At 41.9% G+C, this 20,371-nt stretch overlaps 1 protein-coding gene across 1 annotated transcript in view; it reads left to right on the top strand.

Annotated features, from left to right (window-relative positions):
* Positions 1-20,371, top strand: part of SHC4 (SHC adaptor protein 4) — a 138,964-nt gene that overhangs the window by 94,743 nt on the left and 23,850 nt on the right. Inside the window, exons 5-9 of the mRNA XM_056135420.1 lie at positions 601-654; positions 7,584-7,635; positions 16,641-16,764; positions 18,043-18,217; positions 19,977-20,037. Of these exons, the coding sequence (XP_055991395.1) occupies positions 601-654; positions 7,584-7,635; positions 16,641-16,764; positions 18,043-18,217; positions 19,977-20,037 (466 nt within the window). The remainder of the gene's footprint in view (positions 1-600; positions 655-7,583; positions 7,636-16,640; positions 16,765-18,042; positions 18,218-19,976; positions 20,038-20,371) is intronic.

The following is a 20,371-nucleotide window of genomic DNA, read 5'->3' as shown; positions in this document are numbered from 1 at the left end:
ATACTTTAGGTTGCTAAAGACTGAAGCCCAACTCATATTTAAAAAAAACACATTAAAAAGATAAAAGGAAATCTATATGAGGAAAAAGATAAAAGGAAGGGTGGAACATGTTGGTTGAAGTAATGAAATGAAGGTAACAACTACTTTGTCTTCTCTTAATACTCAGCTCTGATTTCCTCCAGAGAAAAAGCTTAGTTTTTAAAAGCAACTTTACCACATGTTGCCCCAAGATGTAGCTACCAGAATCCTTGGCCTGCTTGTTCCTTAAATGAAGAGAGGAGGAATCACTAGGATTATCCATCTCAGTTCCTCCTTTTAGAAATGGTCTTACTCTGATGTGTACAAGTGATGAAGTTTTCTAATGGGTTAGACCAGAATTACATCCATCTTCAAGGAGAAAGACAATGGAATGAGCATGATAGTCACTTGAACCTCATGGACTAGATAAATTATTATGGCATGTGAGTAGGATGGTTTCCAAAAGAATGCTGAGCAGGTGAAACACACAAACACACACACACATACACACCCCCCCCCCACATGTTCAGTTATATGACTTAGGAGAAAATGATTCTAACATCATCTTTGTTTATTTTCTAGATCATTGCAAATCATCATATGCAGTCTATTTCATTTGCCTCTGGAGGGGATCCCGTAAGTATTGATTCATAAAGTTCTTTTTCTAAGAGTTTTGAAACTTCCATGTAAAACATATTACAAGCCACAACATGGGTTTTTCTTAAATATTGTTTAATAGTTTGTAAATATATAGTTTATAGTTTGTAAATAGCTATATGTAGGATAGTTTGACCTTTTTGTTTGTTTGGGTTGTCCTTTCTGTCTTGCTGGAGGGAGCTTAGGTTTATTGGGTTACTCCCATCACAGTGCTCCCATTCCTCTGTGTTTGTTTGTAACTTCTTTCCTTGTGCTCTGTTGACTTGTAAACATTGTTTTTCTCTTCTCCTTAAGTCCCTTGATTGTTAATTCAGAGCAATGTCCTTTTTGTATGGGCACAAGAAGGCAGTTCATGCTATGCTTTTGTAACTTGGGAGTTAATTGACTCTAAATGATATTTACCTCTTGGACATCTGTTCTCTGGACTTAAGCCCCAGTTGCCCTTACTTCCTAGCACTCCAAAAGTAGGGTCCCCATGAGGGACTGGATGGACCCAGGGCAAGCTGTGAGCTGTGTGTTACCCTGGCATCAAAATGGTCCTGGTCAAAGTGCCATAACGCTTAACTATAAGTTATGGACAAATGCTGTCATGATCCAAAAAGTAATAACTAGATTTAGACCCTACTAGGGTTAAGAATGATTAATCCAGCTATAGTCTGAGTCTGTGTCAAGATGTTTCCAAGAGAGCCATTTTACAAGCTCAATCTATCTCTTACTCATTCTATCTTTTCGTGTCCATACAAAAAAAACTAATATAAAGAAGTAGAATTAAGATGTTAATTAAGATGTTAATTAAGTTATTGGACTGAGGTAAGGAGAAAAACACCTTAAGTGGTATTTTGCTCATGAGCAAAGGAAGGGCTTTCTTATGTTGATTTTGCTACTGGACTAAGTATAGTGTCTACCCCCAGTGCTGGAGAGTTGGAGAGTAGAGAGAGAGAGCCTGGCAGCAAGATGGAGCATGGAGAGACTAGCAAGGGGGAGAGAGGGAGAGGATGTAGGGGCAGAATTCAGGAGCAGGCGCCTGGAGAGAGAGAGAGAGAGAAAGAGAGAGAGAGAGAGAGAGAGAGAGAGAGAGACCACGCTGCAAGATGGAGCCTAGAGAGATGAGAGATGAACGGGGGAGACAGGAGGAGACGAGAATGAGGGGCAGCATGAGACTAGAATGGGGGGCTCAAAGAGACTAAAACAGGTGTGTGGGGAGAATGGAATAAACGGCAACTGATCAACCAACCTATTTGGCCCCTGTTTCCTCCTCCAGCTGCCCATGATATGGGCCACCTCTGGCTGGAGGAGCAGCCCGAGACTACCCAACGCAGGCAGTGAGGGGGAAAGCTTCCAGGGCCTTCCCAAGCTGCCCCAGAGCCTATACAGATACATATATCAGATAGTAAAAATTTTGAAAAAATACTTCTATCATTGATTTTTAAACTATTATGATTTAAAAATTAATGAGTAGATGAGTTAATAACACTGTCAGGTTAATGGTCATGAAATTATAGTCTCAAAAGTTTCTTGGGGACTGGGGCTGTAACTCAGTGGTAGAGTGCATGCTTCCCAGGTAGGAAGCTCTAGGTTTGATCCTTAGAACATCCCACTAAATTTCTTGTTGATAACATGAAAAAGCCATTAACGAAAAGACTTAGAATTCTCAACATGAAATTCCAGGTAGATCTTACTAGTCACTTGGATTTGGTACAAGAAGGGAAGCCTGTTTGCTATTCTGACGGACAGCATAAGCCACCTAGAATGTCTTATCTGGAATGAGTAGCCAGGCCGGTGGGCACTGGTGGAGGGGACTTGCTGTTCCTCTCCTGAGATGCTGGGTAGCTGTTCCTCTTCATGAGCTGGGTAATGAGGGTGGCACTCTCTCCAACCCACTCTCTACTATGAAGGGTCATTCCTGACTTCCTTTCACATCATTTCTCTGCCAGAACAAAACACAACCAACCCCCCACCACAGTGGGGCACTCCTAAACCAGAGAGGCACTGACGTTTAGAAGTCTGTGCTTGAACAGGAAACACATGTATTATTTAAGGGAGTGGGTAAAATATTTTGCTTCTCTGTGACATTCCGGCTCTTATTTATTTATTTATTTATTTATTTATTTATTTATTTATGCCTGTGAATGCATAGAAGGCTAAAAGAAGGCAGAGTGTGACATTCATTGCTGGAGTGATAGTACAGCGGGTAGGGCACTTGCCTTGCACGTGTCTCACTGTGGTTTGAGCCCCTTCATCCCATACAGTCTCCAGAGCACCACTAGGAGTAATTTCTGAGTTCAGAGCCATGAGTAACCCCTGAGCACCACCAGGTGTGAAACCCCCAACAAAAAAAAAACCCTACCAAAAAGAGTGTGATATTCATACTGTTGCATATTGGTGAGAGCAAGAAAATGTGTAGGAAATATGCTAACCTTACTCTTATTGAGGGGGAGGGCTGGAGTGATAGCACAGCAGTAGGGCGTTTGCCTTGCATGCAGCCAACATGGCCGACCCGAGTTCGATTCCTCCGCCCCTCTCGGAGAGCCCGGCAAGCTACCGAGAGTATCTCGCCCGCACGGCAGAGCCTGGCAAGCTCCCCGTGACGTATTCGATATGCCAAACACAGTAACAACAAGTCTCATGATGAAGATGTTACTGGACCCGCTCGAGCAAATCGATGAACACGGGAGGACAGTGACAGTGACAGTGACTCTTATTGAGACTATATTACCTTCTTGTTGACAAAGTGTTGATCGCTAAACATTCTATTCTTTAGAAGTGAGACAATAAAATCCAACCTAACAGGGTTTTTTTCTTTTCTACTATATTTAGTTTATTACTTTCAATTGAGTCATAAAATTTAGGGTCATAAATGATAGGATGTATCACCCAGAAACCCCAAAAAGGTATGGGATGAGAGTAAAAACAAATCTGGCAGATTTGACATCATTGCAAAGTTTTGTTTCGGTTTGATTTTTATGCTAAATATTTCAAAGGAAAATGGTTATCTTTCCTAAAAGGAGTAAAACTCTATGTTTGCTCCATATAATCATTATTTCCTTTACTGGCATCAGAAATATTTAAGCAAGTTTCTTCACTAAGGCATTGGGATAACTTTGTGTGCATGAAATGATAGTCAAGAGCTGTTTTAGGCCTGGAGTGATAGGACAGCGGGGAGGGCGCTTGCCTTGCATGCAGCCAACCTGGGTATGGTCTCTGGACCTCAGATGGTCTCCTGAGCCTGCAGGAGTGATTCCTGAGTGCAGAGTCAGGAATAACCCCTGAGCATCACTGGGTGTGGCCCCCCCACACACACACAAAAAAGAGCTATTTAACTTTGGCAATCCTTAAGAATATTTCAATAATTCCTGTCTTCTCTTTGACTCAAAGTATTTAAGCTTGTCAGACTCAGATATGCTTATGTCTACCTCGGAACTTTGAAACAAATGAGAGAAAATTCGCTTTTACTGGATTTAAATATCATTATTTGATTTTAACAATAAGTTCTTGGTTTTCCTAATTTTCACTATTCTTCACTAATCAGTTTGGGGTATAAATATTTTCAAATGAAAATCTTAGTTTTAAAGTGCCATCATTTAAAAGTAAATTGGGAGCCAAATGATAACACAGCAGGTATAGAGCTTGCCTTGCACACAGCAGACCCGGGTTTGATTCCTGGCACCCCATATAGTTCCCTGAACACCACCAAGGGTAATTCCTGAGTGCAGAGCCAGGAGTAATTCCTGAGCATTACCAGGTGTAGCCCCAAAACCGAAACAAAAGAAGACACTCCCAAATAAAAGTAAATGGGTTCCTGAAGCACCCAGGTGTGGCCCTGGAGTCCCCAGCACTGCTGGGCTAATCTGGGTCATCCCAGGCACCTCAGGGTGTGAGCAGCATCTCATCCTTGGACCTTGCATTGAGCCGACTGCTTGGTTGATTGAGAATCTCTATGGGGGCCCCTGGACCTCCTAAGCCCAGCTTGGGAACCCCCTACTAGCCCTCTGTTGCAGATGCAAATGAATTCTAAGAGCTCTCTTCTGTCTCTGATAGGGGCCTGCCAGGTACCTGACACTTAGCAGAGTGCGAACCTCATACCAGCAGAACCTCCTCCAGCCTTGTATTCTGTCTTCCTGGTGACACAAAGGGACATTCACATTGGGTGACAGAGAGGAGGGGACTGAATCCAGCTGGGAAGGCCAGCATGGTGTCTTCTCCTAATTAGGGATCGGTTACCCAGGGAGGATCTCAAATAGTTTCTCTAGGATATTTAAAGTAATGAGTTCTGAGTGTCATTGAGTATATCATTGCTGTCAGCCTCACGCTTCCCGTTTTAAGTTTCGTGGGTTGCTGTCATTTTCAGAGCAGTACACACAACCTCATGGACTTTTGGCTGGCCTGCCTGATGCCTATTCCCCTGGTCCAAAATCCTAACACTTCTCAGAATGTCTCCATGAGCTTTTTGTTCTGAGGTTCCTTTGTCGTACCAAAGCACCAGGTCTATGTAGAACCCCTGGTAGAGAATTGTGAGAAAGCTCACTGGTTTGGATTGAAAATAGAAAGTGAGAGCCACCCAGATAGATGTCTTGACAGTAGAGGTCTGCTGAGTGAAGTTTTGAGTGCCTGACTTTAGGGATAAGTAGACTTGGCTTATGTCCCCCTTCAAGCTCTTGTCTGATGGATGGGGGTTGGTCAGCCTTGTTTTAAAGTGCTGTGGGAAGCATGTGAACTATTCCACAGGGCCTGGCAGAGTGACCAGATGGGACCGTCTGAATTCTCTAAAAATCACTGCCTGAGACAATTTGCCATCTCATAGTTAACCAGACCCAAGGAGGAAGCTAAAAGCCGAGGGCGTCCAGTGTAGGATCCTTCTTTCTAGCAAATACCCTCCAAAATTTGAAACCTTCCTCATTCTTTGCTTTCTCTCACCTTGACTTGCTACTCAAAATCCAATTATTTTCCGGCCATCCATTAGCCCTGAGGAAAATTTGGAGTGATGTTTCTGAATCTGCAGATGTGTTCTCCATATCATCCAGGCATTAGGAAAATGTTGGGATCAAGTATGTTGTTATCTATTTCCCCCCATTATTTGAGTTTTACTTTGAACATGCTTTATCATCTTTTAGATTTTGATCATTTTAGCATCTTAAGACTATAAGGATGTTGGGATAGTTTTATTTATTCATTTTTTTTCTTTTTGGGTCACACCCGGCGATGCTCAAGCTCAAGGGTGACTCCTGGCTCTGCACTTGGGAATCACTCCTGGAAGTGCTGGGGGACCATATGGGATGCCGGGGATTGAACCTGGGTCGGCTGCGTGCAAGGCAAACATTCTACCTGCTGGGATGTTTTTTTATTATCACTCCGGCCATTGTTTTTGCTTTTGAACCATAAATCGATGAACCAAGCAGTGCTCAGGGGCTATTCCTGGCTTTGTACTCAGGTCTCACTCCTGGTGGTGCTCGTGGGGGTGCTCTATATGCAGCACCAGGGATCAAACTGGGCTTATCTGTATTAAGGCAAGCACATTAACCCCATTACTCTCTCTCTCTCTGCCCTGAAAACTGTTTTGAAGATGAGGAAACTGAGTCTCTTTCCCCCATCATGTCTTTATCACACGACTTCATACCAAATTACTTCAACTGGAAAGGTAGCAGCTAAGCCCCCCACAGCAAATCCTGCTTTGATACTAGACTCATGAAACCAAGTTCACAGCAACTACCATATTTACTTGAAAGATATATCAAATCTCTTTGCACAAAGTGATTATATCTTAGGTATTATTTTTTAATAAGTGAAAAAAAGTAAAATAAAATGAATGAAGACAAGTTATGCTGACTCTTAGTTCTGCTTCCTGTATGATTCATTGCGAGTTATTAAGTGATTGTCCTTGAGGGCTTTACAAACATGGGTTTTTATTTCCTGCCAGTTGATTGCATTTTCCCTCCAGAGAGTCATACTTCTCATCTGCAAATGGCATTGCGTGTGGTTTTTTCCCCCAAGAACTGAGATAACAAAAAGCTTCTTTAATTATTAAAATCTTATCATTCATCAGCTGACTGTTTTCACTAAAAGTCAGAATTACCAAGTGACTTTTTGTTTGTTTTTGTTGCACTGGCAACAGATCCCCTTTTAATCTCCTTAGGGTTCTCCATGGGTTCTCCTTTTCAAAAATGATCTTTTCTTTCTGTAAATTGATCACAAATGCTTGTTTTTTGCCTTATTAGCCCTCCAGTTTGCATGCACTTCACACACACAGAGCAATGGAAGACGCAATATCTCTTCTATTGACTTATTCTCTGTCTCACTTGGTATCTCTGAGGTCATCTGAAAAATTGTAATTTATTGCATCTTTGTGATTGCGTGACTTCTGGAATTTTAGTGGTTTTTTTTTTTTTGCTTTTTGGGTCATACCCGGCGATGCACAGGGGTTCAGGGGTTACTCCTGGCTCTGCACTCAGGAGTTACTCCTGGCGGTGCTCAGGGGACCATACGGGATGCTGGGAATCGAACCCGGGTCGGCCGTGTGCAAGGCAAATGCCCTACCCGCTGTGCTATCTCTCCAGCTCCTGGAATTTTAGTTTTTAACACAAAAGGCAATCATGGTTCCTAACCTTAAAAGACATGCTTTTAAACACATTCCTTGCTTGTGTGGCTTTTTATTCTTTGTATCATGGTCTGCCTCAAGAGTTTTAATCTTCTCATTTTGTCCCCATAAGGCAGAGAATATGTGTTAACTGCTCAACTGTATAGTCCATGTTTGTTTTCTCCTAAGTTCTCCTTTCTCCCTCTCTCTCTAAATCAAAACATACTATTTACATCTTTGCCTAAATATCATGTCCTAAATTTACTCTTATTTTTCAGTGGTACGATTAATTTATTTTAAATTCAATTATTTTTTCTTCCTCTTTTTTCCCCCTTAGGATACCACAGACTATGTTGCCTATGTAGCTAAAGATCCAGTTAATCAACGAGGTATGGAAAACAACTTTCAGATTTTCTTAAGCGCTATTATACACCAACTTTGAAAAGTAACAAGTGGTTATTTTCAGTGGACAGTGATGGGGATCACTGGAGTCCTATATTGGATTTTTAGAAATATGATGTGTATTTGAGTTGGAAATGAGTAGCCTTGCCAGCAGAGCAATTCACAGATGTACATGTAAATTTTCAATTCTACTCCTTTGAGAGACCCTTACACCAAAAAGCTTATTTCTTATTTTTGTGAATGACAGGATGGTATTTGATTCTAGTAGAAGGGGTTGACTGCCAATGGAGAAGTGAGTGGTATCTAAAGTCCAAGCCAATGAGGTTATTAGCCTCTGCTAGCCTGGACATTGCTTGCTGTGTATGTGTGTGTGTGTGTGTGTGTAGCTTGAACAATTGTTTAAGGACCTGGTAAGTTGGAGCTCAGTTTAATTGTCTCCATAGGTACCTTCTTTGACTCTCAGCACTTCCCCTCTCCTGCTGCCCATCTTTCCCTACTGCATCATCAACACTTGATTTCTCTTCTTTTTTGAGCAGTGGAGAATTATGGCCACATCCAGCTGTGCTCAGATTTTACTTCTGACTCTGTATTCAGGATCACTCCTGGCATTGCTTGGGGACCATGTGTAATTCTTGGGGCTCCAACTAGCCTTATGCCGGGCAGGTTCCTTAACCTCTGTACTGTCTCTCAGGCTCAGGTTTCTCTTCTTAAGACTTATCTTACATGGCTGTTATTTTAGTCACTAACTTCTTGATGTATTTATGTCTGTCCTTTCTTCTGAAAACTCCATGAGGGCAGAAACTCATCTATCTTATTCACTGTTTGTTTCCCAGGCTTTGATCACAATGTCTAACCACTAGATGATGCTTAGTGTTTTTTGTTTAATGAAAGATGGAGTTGATTGAATTTGTTGTCTCAGGATTTAACAAGATGACATAAGAAACTTTGGTTAAGGGCCTGAGGTTTGTTAGGCCATTGGATTGCCCCATCTGTACATTCGGGATCCTGAGACTCTCCTTAGGGATGAGTATTAGATCAATTCTCCTCCTTGACTAGAACCTACAAATTGGTTGTCATCCTTTGTCAGAGTTGGGAACCTTATTATGCACAGAGTAAGTGGAATTGGGACCTTTAAAAAGTTCTGAGACAAAGAGATGGAAATGCACATGGTGTGTTAGTGGGGCAAATGGATCAGGCACGCTTACTGGAATGTAGATTGCGAAGAGAGAAGAAAAGTCCAAGAGGCACCCAAGAGGACTTGTTGGGCAGAGCCAATAAGTAGAGCAAATAGCTCGAGAGTGACATTTACAAAGCAGATCTTTAGGAAGATTGATTTGGCAACAGGGTGCAGTAGATCAAGCAAGGGGAACATAAGGCAGTGAGATTCATTTGGAAATTATTGGAATTGTCAGAAACAAAATCATGAGAGGCAGCTGCTGAAACAGAAGCTGGCACAAAAGTAGATGCTCAGTTAATGCTTGCCAAAAGAATATGGCTCAGAGAAACGACACAGGTGATAAATGCTGTGCAGCACTCCAGTGAAATGCAGAAAAAAGAATCGCTGAAAAGAGAGAAGCAGAGACAAGAATTAGTGAAGAGGATTAATAGGTGTAGGAGCAAAACACAGCAACAAAGGACATCAGAAAGGAGCAACTTCTTCTAATTACTGCCTTAGTCTTGCCAGAGAATCACTGCACAGAGTACCAGAGAGGTAGTACAGGGCTCTGGTGCTTGCTTTGCATGTGGCTGACCCTGGTTCAATCCTGGCAAAACATATGGGTCCCTGAGCACTGCCGGAGTGACCCCTGAGAACAGAGTCAGGAGTAGCCCAGTGTAACTCCGGGCTCTCCCCCACCACTGTACATACAAGAGAAAATTCCTAGAAAAGAAGAACTGAAATCTATGTGGGAAAGTCGAGAAAACCTTTCTCCCAACCTGGAAAGGACTTGAGGGAAAGGGTGAACAGATTGATGAGGACATCTTTATATTTAGTGACTTGTCATCGGATATCAAATTTTCTGGGCATGTCAGACTCTGTGATGGTGATGAGTGCAAAGATTAATGTTTATTGCTAAGGCTGATGGCCAAGCAGAAACCTGGTGCCTACAAATCACATCCCCACCCCTTGCTTAAGTGAAACAGCAGAGGCAGAGACAAAGATATAGTTCCCTTACCTTGAAAGCTCCTGCCCTGAGGCCAGAGCAGAGCTGCTGGAAGAGGACCCCTGGGGATGCTCTGGGCATTCTGAGACTGGGAATGTCCTGGGGGAGGGGTGATTCTGAGAAGGCTTTTATGAGTGCTTCAGCTGACAAAATGGTTAGAATTTGAGAGTTAGGAAAAGAATGGACACAGAAAACAAACCAACTAAAATTTTCTGGTACATTTCTTTTCTTTTCTTTCTGTTTTTTCAAAGTCCCCAGTCAGTATATGTAAGGAGGATTCTGAAGTGAGACCAGGCAAGAACCCAGATTCGTCTACCACCTCTGATTATATGACATCAGTCAAGTTACCCTCCCCCACCCCCACTGAAACTTAACCCTCAATTTCTTCTTCTTTTTTTTTCTTTTTGTTTTTGGGTCACACCTGGTGAGGCACAGGGATTACTCCTGGCTCTGCACTCAGGAATTACTCCTGGCGGTGCTCGGGGGAACATATAGGATGCTGGGAATCGAACCCGGATGGGTCCTGTGCAAGGCAAATTCCCTACCCACTGTACTATCACTCCAGTCCCTCAATTTCTTCTTGTGGGATCTATAACACCTACCTGCAATAGCCAGGATTAATAACTAAGATGGTACAAGGAAATTATTATTTCCCTTCCTCTCTTATCTCATCTTTTATCCTCCCTAGAAAATTCCTCGGAAACATGTCTCTGGTAGCTGACTTAGAAACACAGAATGATTTTTGTGAGTTGAGAAGTTAATAGCTGCCACTTAGTGCCCCTTTCCCTGCCCATTCGTCTCATTCCTGTTCGTCTTGGTTAGAGAGACCCGAGGAGCCGCGTTATGTTCTCCTCATATACCCACTGCTTGCTCAACCACTAGTGTTAAGATTCTCTATCCCCTCAGCCTCTGCATTTCTGTTCCTGCTCAGGCTTCTGACACAGCTCTGAGTGACACACCCTTATTCAAGGCATGCCAATCTGTGAAAGGCTAATCACTGGAAGAAAAATCCTCTTTAGCCACCATGGGCTCATTACTTAGGGGGAAGGAGAAGCATATCCTGTAGAATGTGTTCTAGAAAAGGGGGAATGTAAAAACAGTTCAGCACATAGTAGGGTTGAAGTCGGCGTGGAATAAATAAAGGCCCAGGTAAAAGAGCTGTAGTATGATCTGGCCTGGGACTGTGTATTTGGGATGGAGTGTGAGAGTGTGTGCAAAGGTGCGGAGGAGGGAGGGTATAGGGATTGGAAAGAGTAAGAATTAGGGGAACCAAAGCTGAAAATAGGCCTGACTGTTTGCGGGGGTTCTGCCTTCTGGAAGATTGCTTGGGCCATTGAAGAATTTGCACTCTGAAAAATTATTCTGACATTTGGTATTCCACTGAAATTTTGCAATGATGATTTTTGGCACTTGTATCTGTACAAGTGATGCTGGAGGTCAGAAAATCAGCCCATAAACTGTAGAATTGAATTTGAAAATCATCTGTTTATCATGGCAGGAGGGTTCATGTTCATGTTCTACCCTCGAGAGGGTGGGATAGTTTGGACCAAACTGTGAACTGATAGAACTTTTGATAGCTGGTGAAGAAATAGAAGCTTGATGCTCCTGAGTGCTTAATGAGAGATTGTATGCAATGCAAATATTTCAATGCCGGGATGATAGGAAATCTGCTATAAATAGTAGCTTTTATTGTCCTGTGTTATTTAAAATGGTGACTTGCCACTAAAGAAATGAGTATTTTTTAACAAAATATGAGATTAATACCCAAGAATAGCTGAGATCAACACCAGGAGGATTACTCCATAGCTTAGAGGCCAGCCGGGTATTCTAGGGGAAAGGACAGTTCAGATAGAAAAGGGAGCACCAAATGGAGGGTGTTTGGAGGATCCTCCCAGGAGGGGAGATGCAGGTTGAAAGTAGACTGGACTGAACATGTTCGCCACTCAATGCCTCTTTTGCTGATCACAACACCCAAAAGGAGAGAGAGAACAAAAGGGAATGCCCTGCCACAGTGGCAGGGGGGATGGGGGGATGGGGGGGAGGGATATTATCCTGGTGGTGGAAAATGGGCACTGGTGGAGGGATGGGTATTTGATCATGGTATGACCGAAATCCAAGCACAAAAATTTGTAAATCTACAACTGTACCTCATGGTGTTTCACTAATAATAATAAAAAAAAGAAAGAAAAGAAATGAGTATTTTTACAAAAAGGAAAATGATCCTATAGAAGAAGAGGAGTGTGTGTGTGTGTGTGTGTGTGTGTGTGTGTGTGTGTGTGGTGTGATGGTGGTGCAACTACCTTTTCTTTTTCCTTTGCAAGCTTTCTGAATGCCACAAGCTGGTCTGTAATTCTTTGCCTGGATTGTCTTCTTCTGTCACACAATAACCCTGCGAGGGCACAGTGATAATTCCTTTTATGTAGATGCTCACTAACACTGGAGTTGAGAACTTAATGTGGCTTTCCTAAGCTCCCCCAGCCAGTAAATAGGGTGAAGAACTCTAGACCTCTTTGCTAAAGAACAACAGGCACCAAGAATCATAATTTTTTTTAAAAAAACTGAACATCATTATTAGCAAAGGAACACACATTATAATTCAGCGTACTAATTCATGATCAAATCAGAAATACTGAAAAACAGGTCAATTGTCACTTATATTAATGATGACTCTTGAACACCAGTGTTGAGAGTGTTGATCTAAATGTCTTAGAGAAGAGTTTGAAAATTTGCATCAAGCATAAAAAATGTCAATACTTCTGAACCAACCAAATTTCATTTCTAAAGAAATAATTAGAATAGGGGAAAAAGCTAAGTGATAAAGATCATTGTCATTGATCTAATCGATAAACTAAATGTAATCAATATTCGTTAAGAGGCAGCTATTTAAATGAACTACTGAGTGTACCCTTATGTAGCAATTAAGGGTAGTGTTATAGAAGAATATATAGTAACTTGGGGGAAATCTTCAGCTTGAATTGCATGCAATATGAAAGTTATGAGGGCAGGAGAGATAGCATAGGGGTTAAGTCATGTGCCTTGCACATGTTGACCTCCAGTTTAATCCCTTGCACCATATATAATCCCCTGAATGATTCCTAAGCACAGAACTTGGAATTTGTTTTTTTAAAAAGGAAATTCTGAATCAGTATGTATGGGGTGACCTCAGATAATTTTTTGCAGATAACCGTACAAGAAAGATTAGAAAAACTGTGTCAAAATATCAATAGCAGTTATCATTGGAGAGTGAAATTCAGTCGTTATTTTGTTTGGGTTCTTTTTATTTTCTAAAGTTCTACAATGAATATTTATTATATTTGTAATAAAAAAAATTTAATGGGGCTGGAGAGATAGTACAGAGGAGAAGGCACTTGTCCTCACACAGCTGACCTGGATCAGATCCCCAGCATCCCATATGGTTCCCTGAGTACCACCGGGAGTAATTCCTGAGTGCTCAACCCAGGGTAAGTCCCGAACATTGCTGAATGTGACCCCTCCAAAAAACTAAAACAAAACAAAACATGAAAGGCATTATTATCAGAGGATCTGGTGAGTTGGATTCCTCTCTCTGTGTGTATGTGTGTTTGTGTGTGTATGTGTATACATTTGTGTGTGCTGATCTGAAGACAAGACTCAGTGGTGTGTGTGTATGGGGTGTGTGCTGGAGGGGTGAGGCACACGGACATTTTTTATGCTCAGGTGCAGGTTTAGGTGAACTGCAACTTCATTGATCCAAGAATGAGTAAGAGCACAGAGGGAGGAAGCCAGAAAGGAGAGAGCTTGGGGTCTTTGGCAGTGAAGTAAGTCAGAGCAGTCGGTGAAGAAGCAGATGGCAGGGCAAGTAGGCAGAGAGAAAATGAAAATCAGAAGGAGGAAGAGTAAGTTTCTCCAGCAGGAATCCCCGAGCCTCACACATGGAATGATTTGAAAACTGTGATTTAGTCCTGCAGTAAACAGGCTCTTGGTCACCTTGGAAAGCTCAGGCTGGGTAGATGGGTGAAGACAGGATCCAGACTTCAGGGATGAGGAGCAGCGGATGCAGGAAGTGGAGACCAGGAGAGCCAGGGACCCTTCTAATAATCCTTAGTCTTTCCACTGTCTCCCAGTCTTTTGATTCTTTGTTATTAGTCCAGTGAGGGCAATTGCCACATTTTTTCCTTCTTGGCTATGACCCTTTTGTGAGCTTCTCTTTTTATAAAAAGGCCTTTTCTGCAGAAAAACAGTAAGCTCCAATAAGAATATTTTCCTAAGTTTACTTAGTGACTAATACAGCCTGGTCCTGTCATTGCCATAAATGAGAAAATTTATATTTTCCCCCTTCAGATTTCCAGTGTGTGGGATTTCAGAAAGGTTTAAGTATTTTCTTTGACTTGAGTCTGTGAAGTCTGTAGTTTACCTGGACGGATAAATGGGTTATGGGTTATGGTACCATCATACTAGACATAGCAAGACCATGGTTCTGAATCCTGAATCTCTACACACACACACACACACACACACACACACACACACACACACACACACACACCACAAACGGACATAAAATCATTTAAAAATAACTTGTTTGGAGCTGGAGTGATAGTACAGCTGGTAGGGCATTTGTCTTGCATGTGGCCGACCCGGGTTCGATTCCCAGCATCCCATATGGTCCCCCGAGCACCACCAGGAGTAATTCCTGAGTGTAGAGCCAGGAGTAACCCCTGAGCATCAATGGGTATGACCCCCCAAAAATAACCTGTTTGTTTTCGTTTATGTTTATAAAATAAATGCATAGCTGTAGCAGTGGCCTGGCTTGCTGGTTCTCTCCTTAGGTCTTGTTTCTGATTAAGGGGGGTGGTGGGGGGGGGGGGGGGGGAGTCACGGCTTCTGTGCTCTAATCACATACCACCATCTAGTGGTGTATCTGAGAAGATGCACTCAGAATTTCTAGGTTTCTAGCCGCAAAACCAAACGCAAACTCACCAAACAAGCAAATACAAAATTTGCTTATTAAAAACAAATCCAGAGTCTTATTAGAAGGTCCTCAGGAAGGCCAGGGAGGGAGTGCAGGGGGGTAAGGCGCTCGCCTTGCAGGCAGTTGTATTGGTCGTGACTCAGTTTGAATCTTCAGCACCATACGCGGCCCCTGGCAGGGATCACCCCCCAGCACGGAGCTTGGGACGGCCCCTGAGCATGGCCGGGGATGGTCTCAAACCAAAGTAAATACGTAAAAACAAATGAAAGGGTCTGGCATCCTCTACTCATTGTTCTCAGCTTCTTGTCTGACTCCCCAATTTGGAAACCAGATGAAAAATTTTTAATATAAAATTTAAAAAAACAATCACCCTACTTTCAAATTTTCACTGATTTCCCATTGATAGGGCTGTGACACTGGGTGACTACAGGTGGAATGGGAAGAACTCAGAACCACACCTAAAATACTACATCGGGCAGGGCTCATGCTGCTGACTGGAGTTCCATTCCCAGCATACCACACATGGTCCAGAAAAAGAACTTTCTCATAATTTCATAAGTGCTCATGAGACTTATTTTGCCTCTATCTTTAAGTCATCCTTAGAACTTTATGACATCTTTATAAAACTTCAATTTTAATTTCAGTTATATCTTTATCTTGTCAGCTCCTAAGCATGACACCATACTCTAACCAAGGCAAGAATGGTATTTCATAGAGTGGGGAGATTCATTAATAGTCCCCAGACATAATCTCCTATTTTTATGTATCAGTAACACATTTTCTTGGTTGTTTTAATATTAGATCGCTTTCTACAGTTTAAGTTGTTTGTAAAATCTGGCCCCTGTTCAGTAACTGCTTATCCGATGAAGTAACTTTGATTTAAATATGTATAGACACAAATAGCTTTGTGATGTTATTTTCATAAAAGCCATGTTTTTGATGGGTATTGGTGATAGCTCTTTAGTAGCATTTTTTTTAAAAAATTATATTTTTTAATTGAGTCACCATGAGATACATAGTTACAAAGCTGTTAATGATCAGGTCTCAGTCATACAATGATCCTACACCCATCCCTCCACCAGTGTCCATTTTCATCACCAATGACCCTGGTTTCTCTCCCGCTGCCCCCCACCAGCTTGCCTCTATGACTCTATGACACTTTCTTTCTCTTCCTCTCCCCTTTCTTCCCTCTCCCTCTCCCTCTTCTTCTCCCTATCTCCCCCTACCCCTTTCCCTCTCCCCTTCTGGGCATTATGGTCTGAAACACAGATACTAAGAGGTTATCATGTTTGTTCCTTTACCTTTTAGTAGCATTTGAAAGTGCAGAAGATCATTATTAACTGAGAGTAGCGATGCCTAGACTGAGGGTTGATTTGAAGTGGGAAGTATTTTAACACCTCCTTTTCACTAGCAACTCAGTCTCATTTTGGAGAAGTGGGCTGAAAAGTGATCTTTTTAGATCTCTGGGGGTATCATGCAAAGCCAGGATCTCATCTTCCTGTCAGTTTGCTGCCTTAAGCATTTACTGTGTGGAATTTTACAGCTGATACTAAACATGAGTTTTAAGAGAACTCAAGATCAGTTCACTTTTATAAAATCATGGACCCTAAATACCTGCCTCAAATTTTGTAGATAAATATGTGTGTATATTGATATGTAAAATATGTACATATTTTGAGGTGAGATATCAATGTTTCCTTTCTGATGCATTTGAAATAAAACTTTATCTGTATAAACCAGAGCTCAGAGTTGAAAAGAGTTTGTAAATCTGCTTCCTTTGAATTTGTTTTCAGTTCACATTCTGGGAGGATTTTGACTCTATATAATTATCTCCTACTGAAAATTTACTATAATATTCTTCTTCTGTGTCTTTTTGCAGCCTGCCACATATTGGAATGCCGGAACGGAATGGCCCAAGATGTCATCAGTACTATTGGGCAAGCTTTTGAACTCCGGTTTAAACAGTATTTGAAAAATTCTTCTCTGAATACCTCTTGTGAAAGGTCAGCCAAGAGTCCTATAACTTGACTTCATATATATTTTTTTCATTTTAAAACTAATATGACATTTAATGGTTGGAACGATTATACAGCAGATAGATACCATCAATTCTATAAATAGTATAATGCAATTGTACTAGGTTTGTACGCAGTTGACCTGGGTTCGATCCCTGACACCCAATATACTCCCCTGAGCCCTGAGTCAGGAGAAAACCCCGAGCACTACCTGATGTGACCCAAAACAAAACAAAACAAAACCAAAAAAAAGATCATAAGAATTCAAATGTCTGGTTTTCTTAGTAAATAGATTCACTGCTGCTAGACTGAGGCAGGGGTTGAAGATGACATGACTCAAGACATCAGCACTCTTTATGAGGTGGTGGAGGGTAGCACAGGAACGCGGTTACACAAAGGCCTTGCTATTGACTTTTTCCCAGGATAGACCCACATTTTGGAGCAATTGCTCTATTCATGCATGAGTCTGACAAAAACCCTGTGGGTTGTAGATGGAATCAGTTCAATCCAAAAGGACTTGATTTATGCTTTTTTTTATATAAAACTTAGTTACTAATTCCAATTTGGAAGAAAAGTTCTGTTTATTTTTTTGCTCTCTTTTAATTTTTAAAGTAATGCATGTTTACATAAATCTACCCGCTTGCCACATGTGGTTCTAATATGTCTTTATGAATCCCATATATTCCTCCAGATTTGTGCAGACAGGACAGTTGGCCTATGCTCTTTTATTCTCTTTTCTTTGTTGGCGGAGTAACTGGATCAGGCACTCTGCTCAAAGAATAATATCTAAACTTTCTCTGAGCAGAGCATTTTCAAAATGGAACAATAAAAGTTTCTGGAGATGTCCAGAAAAAAATTATGTTTTTATATTTATTGGTACAAGTGTTTTACATTCAGAGCTATCATAATATATGCATATGTATTACTATATGTGTACAATGTCCATATACATATGTGTATATAATGTATGTACCTATGCTACATACACACACATATATATAAAATCACTAGAGAATGACACAGAAATATCGCCCTTGGCAATTTTTGTTGGCTCCCTCCACTTTAATTGTCTACAGAAAGCGAAACATCTCAAACATCTGGTTGCTTCCATCCAGATGTTTGGCAACACTTAAACACAGCTTTAAACTTGAAGCATCAAGGCAAAAAATTTTTTTCGAAGAATTTGAGTAGTTCTGAATCCTCTGTCTCCCCGACTGCATTTGAATTCTGTCTGCCCTTGGGGGTCCTATTTTCTTTCGTCTACAGTGAGGAAGTGCATACTGAAGGCTCACATGGTGAGGAGAGAGAAGATCATGAATATTACAATGAAATCCCAGGGAAACAGCCGCCCATCGGTGGTGTTTCAGACATGCGTATTAAAGTTCAAGCCACAGAGCAAATGGCTTACTGCCCCATCCGGTGTGAGAAGTTGTGCTATTTGGTAAGTGATGGTTTCAGGTCAGTGGAGTGAGCGATTTAATTCTGTCCTTACTACTGAGGAGTTTAACTTGAGGGTTTCCAAATGCTAGTTTAAAGCTCGGTGGGTGAGGAGCCAGAGAGTGAATCATTTCTGAGAGTAACCGGTGCCTGTATTGGATAAATCAAACTCCAGATTCCCCAGCCTGACCTCAGCAGGACACCTCAGAGCTAACTTCACTGGAAAGACTAGCTCGGACCAATACACTCTCGCCAGCTTCCCGGTCTCTGCGTTTTCCTTTGTGCTCTGTGATTCTCAGCTACTGACACCAAAGTTAACCTCTGGATCTCATCCCCGCCTGCCAACTTGGGGTCCTTTTTTTTTTAAATTTTAATCTCTCTCTCTCTCTCTCTCATAGTTTTTCCCTCTTTGTGCAAGTAAACTTCAACTCCAACAACCCGACTAACAGCTAATAACCTTCTTTGCATTTTCCTTGCACCCACAGATTTCTAGAATACACTGTGTTTCTTTCTGCATCCCTGCCCACGCTATAGTTCTCAGATCTGGTCTGTGCTTAGTAGCTGGAACATTACACGACTCAGCATTTTCTCCTTCACTCTAACCCAGGGTCCTCTTCTGGCTCACTCTCGTTTGTTAACAGTACTGCCATGCTTTCCTCAATTCAATCTGTTGTTTTTCTTACACTTTGTGCCCATGTCATCCAGTCTTCCAAACCTAGGAATGTCTGAAAATATCTTTTGACTCCTTTCCTTTTCTTTTTCCAACCTTTTCCATTTCTGTTGCATCCTTCAAAGTTCTGGCCCTCACTTGCTCAGATGATTCTTAATGTCTCTTTCTCATGTCTATTTTCGTCCCTCATGCCCTCATGCCTTCCTATCCTGCACCACCTGATCCATCTCAGGTAGGATCCTGATCCATCTCTCCAAAGCACCAGTGCATCCTCATCTTGTTACTGAAGTGAGCTGTTTGAATAAGGCATCATTGAAGTCCTTTGGCGGCATGAAATTGTCAGTAATAAAAAGTGACTTGGAACAAGTGGCAGTAGAGAAAGGCTCCGGTCCACCAACCAGGGTTAGGTAGACTCTAAGCTAAGAAGGGTGGACTAAGAAGGAAAATTTCCAAGGGGTGAAATATATATATATTTTTTTTCCTGAAAAGACCAAGTAAATTTGGGAATCTTTTGAGACAGAGGCTTGTGAAATGGCTGGTATTTACACAGGTATCCTGCAAATCACACTTTCTGGCCAAGTCTCCAGAGGCCAAGTCTCCAGAGGCCACAGTGAGTGGGCAGGATATTTGCCTGGCATGCAGGCAACCTAGATTGGATCCCCAGCATCCCATATGGTCCCCTGAGCACTGCCAGAAGTAATTCTTAAGTGCAGAGCCAGGAGTAACCCCTAGGCATTGCTGGGTGTGATCCAAAAGCACAAACAAAAACAAACCCAAAATAGACATGTATTCAGTCTTCAAATAGGAAGACGCAAACAGAGCTGGTCACCCTGAGGACCCAGGTCATATGCAATCAGTCGACCCTTCCCCACCTCTCTCTCCCCCCAACCCCCGTCAAACCCACCTCTGCAATTCCCAATCCAGGCACAATATGAGGATTCTATGCACCCCTCTAAAACCTGTTCCTGCTTCAGGCTTCTCAGGTGATTCAGGTGAGAGGAAGTAAACTGCATTCTGCTGGGAGTACTATTTTGTTTGAAAGTTTATGAGTGTTTTCTCTCTGTAAATATTTCCCATTTTCTTGTCCATACAGCCTGGAAATGCCAAGTGCAGCAGTGTATATGAGAACTGCCTAGAACAAAGCAGGGCGGTAGGTAGGTACAATCATCCTTCCATCTGCCACTCTTCTGATTCCTATTTCGGCATATGGTGGTGTGTGGTCCTTGCTTGAGTGTGTTTGATGGGGGTGTCATGTGTATACAAGGAAGCACATGGGGCCTTTGTGAGAGGCCCAGGGCATGAGTCTCCCCTCACTCTGCCGCTCTGCCATACTATCTTTCTACCCCTTTGAACTTGTTTTGACATCAAGAAAGCTCTCTTGACAAAAAGGTGCTTTCGTGACTCAAAACTCAAGGGCATTCCACCTCAACAAAGGCCAGACAGTAATTTAATGTGAAAATTGGTGCTTGTCAAATACATTAGGATTAA

Source organism: Sorex fumeus, unplaced genomic scaffold (assembly GCF_029834395.1).
Source record: "Sorex fumeus unplaced genomic scaffold, SorFum_2.1 ptg000111l, whole genome shotgun sequence".
Lineage (NCBI taxonomy): Eukaryota > Metazoa > Chordata > Mammalia > Eulipotyphla > Soricidae > Sorex > Sorex fumeus.
The sequence above is the reverse complement of the archived record's forward strand: the minus strand, read 5'-3'. Positions and strand labels throughout refer to the sequence as shown.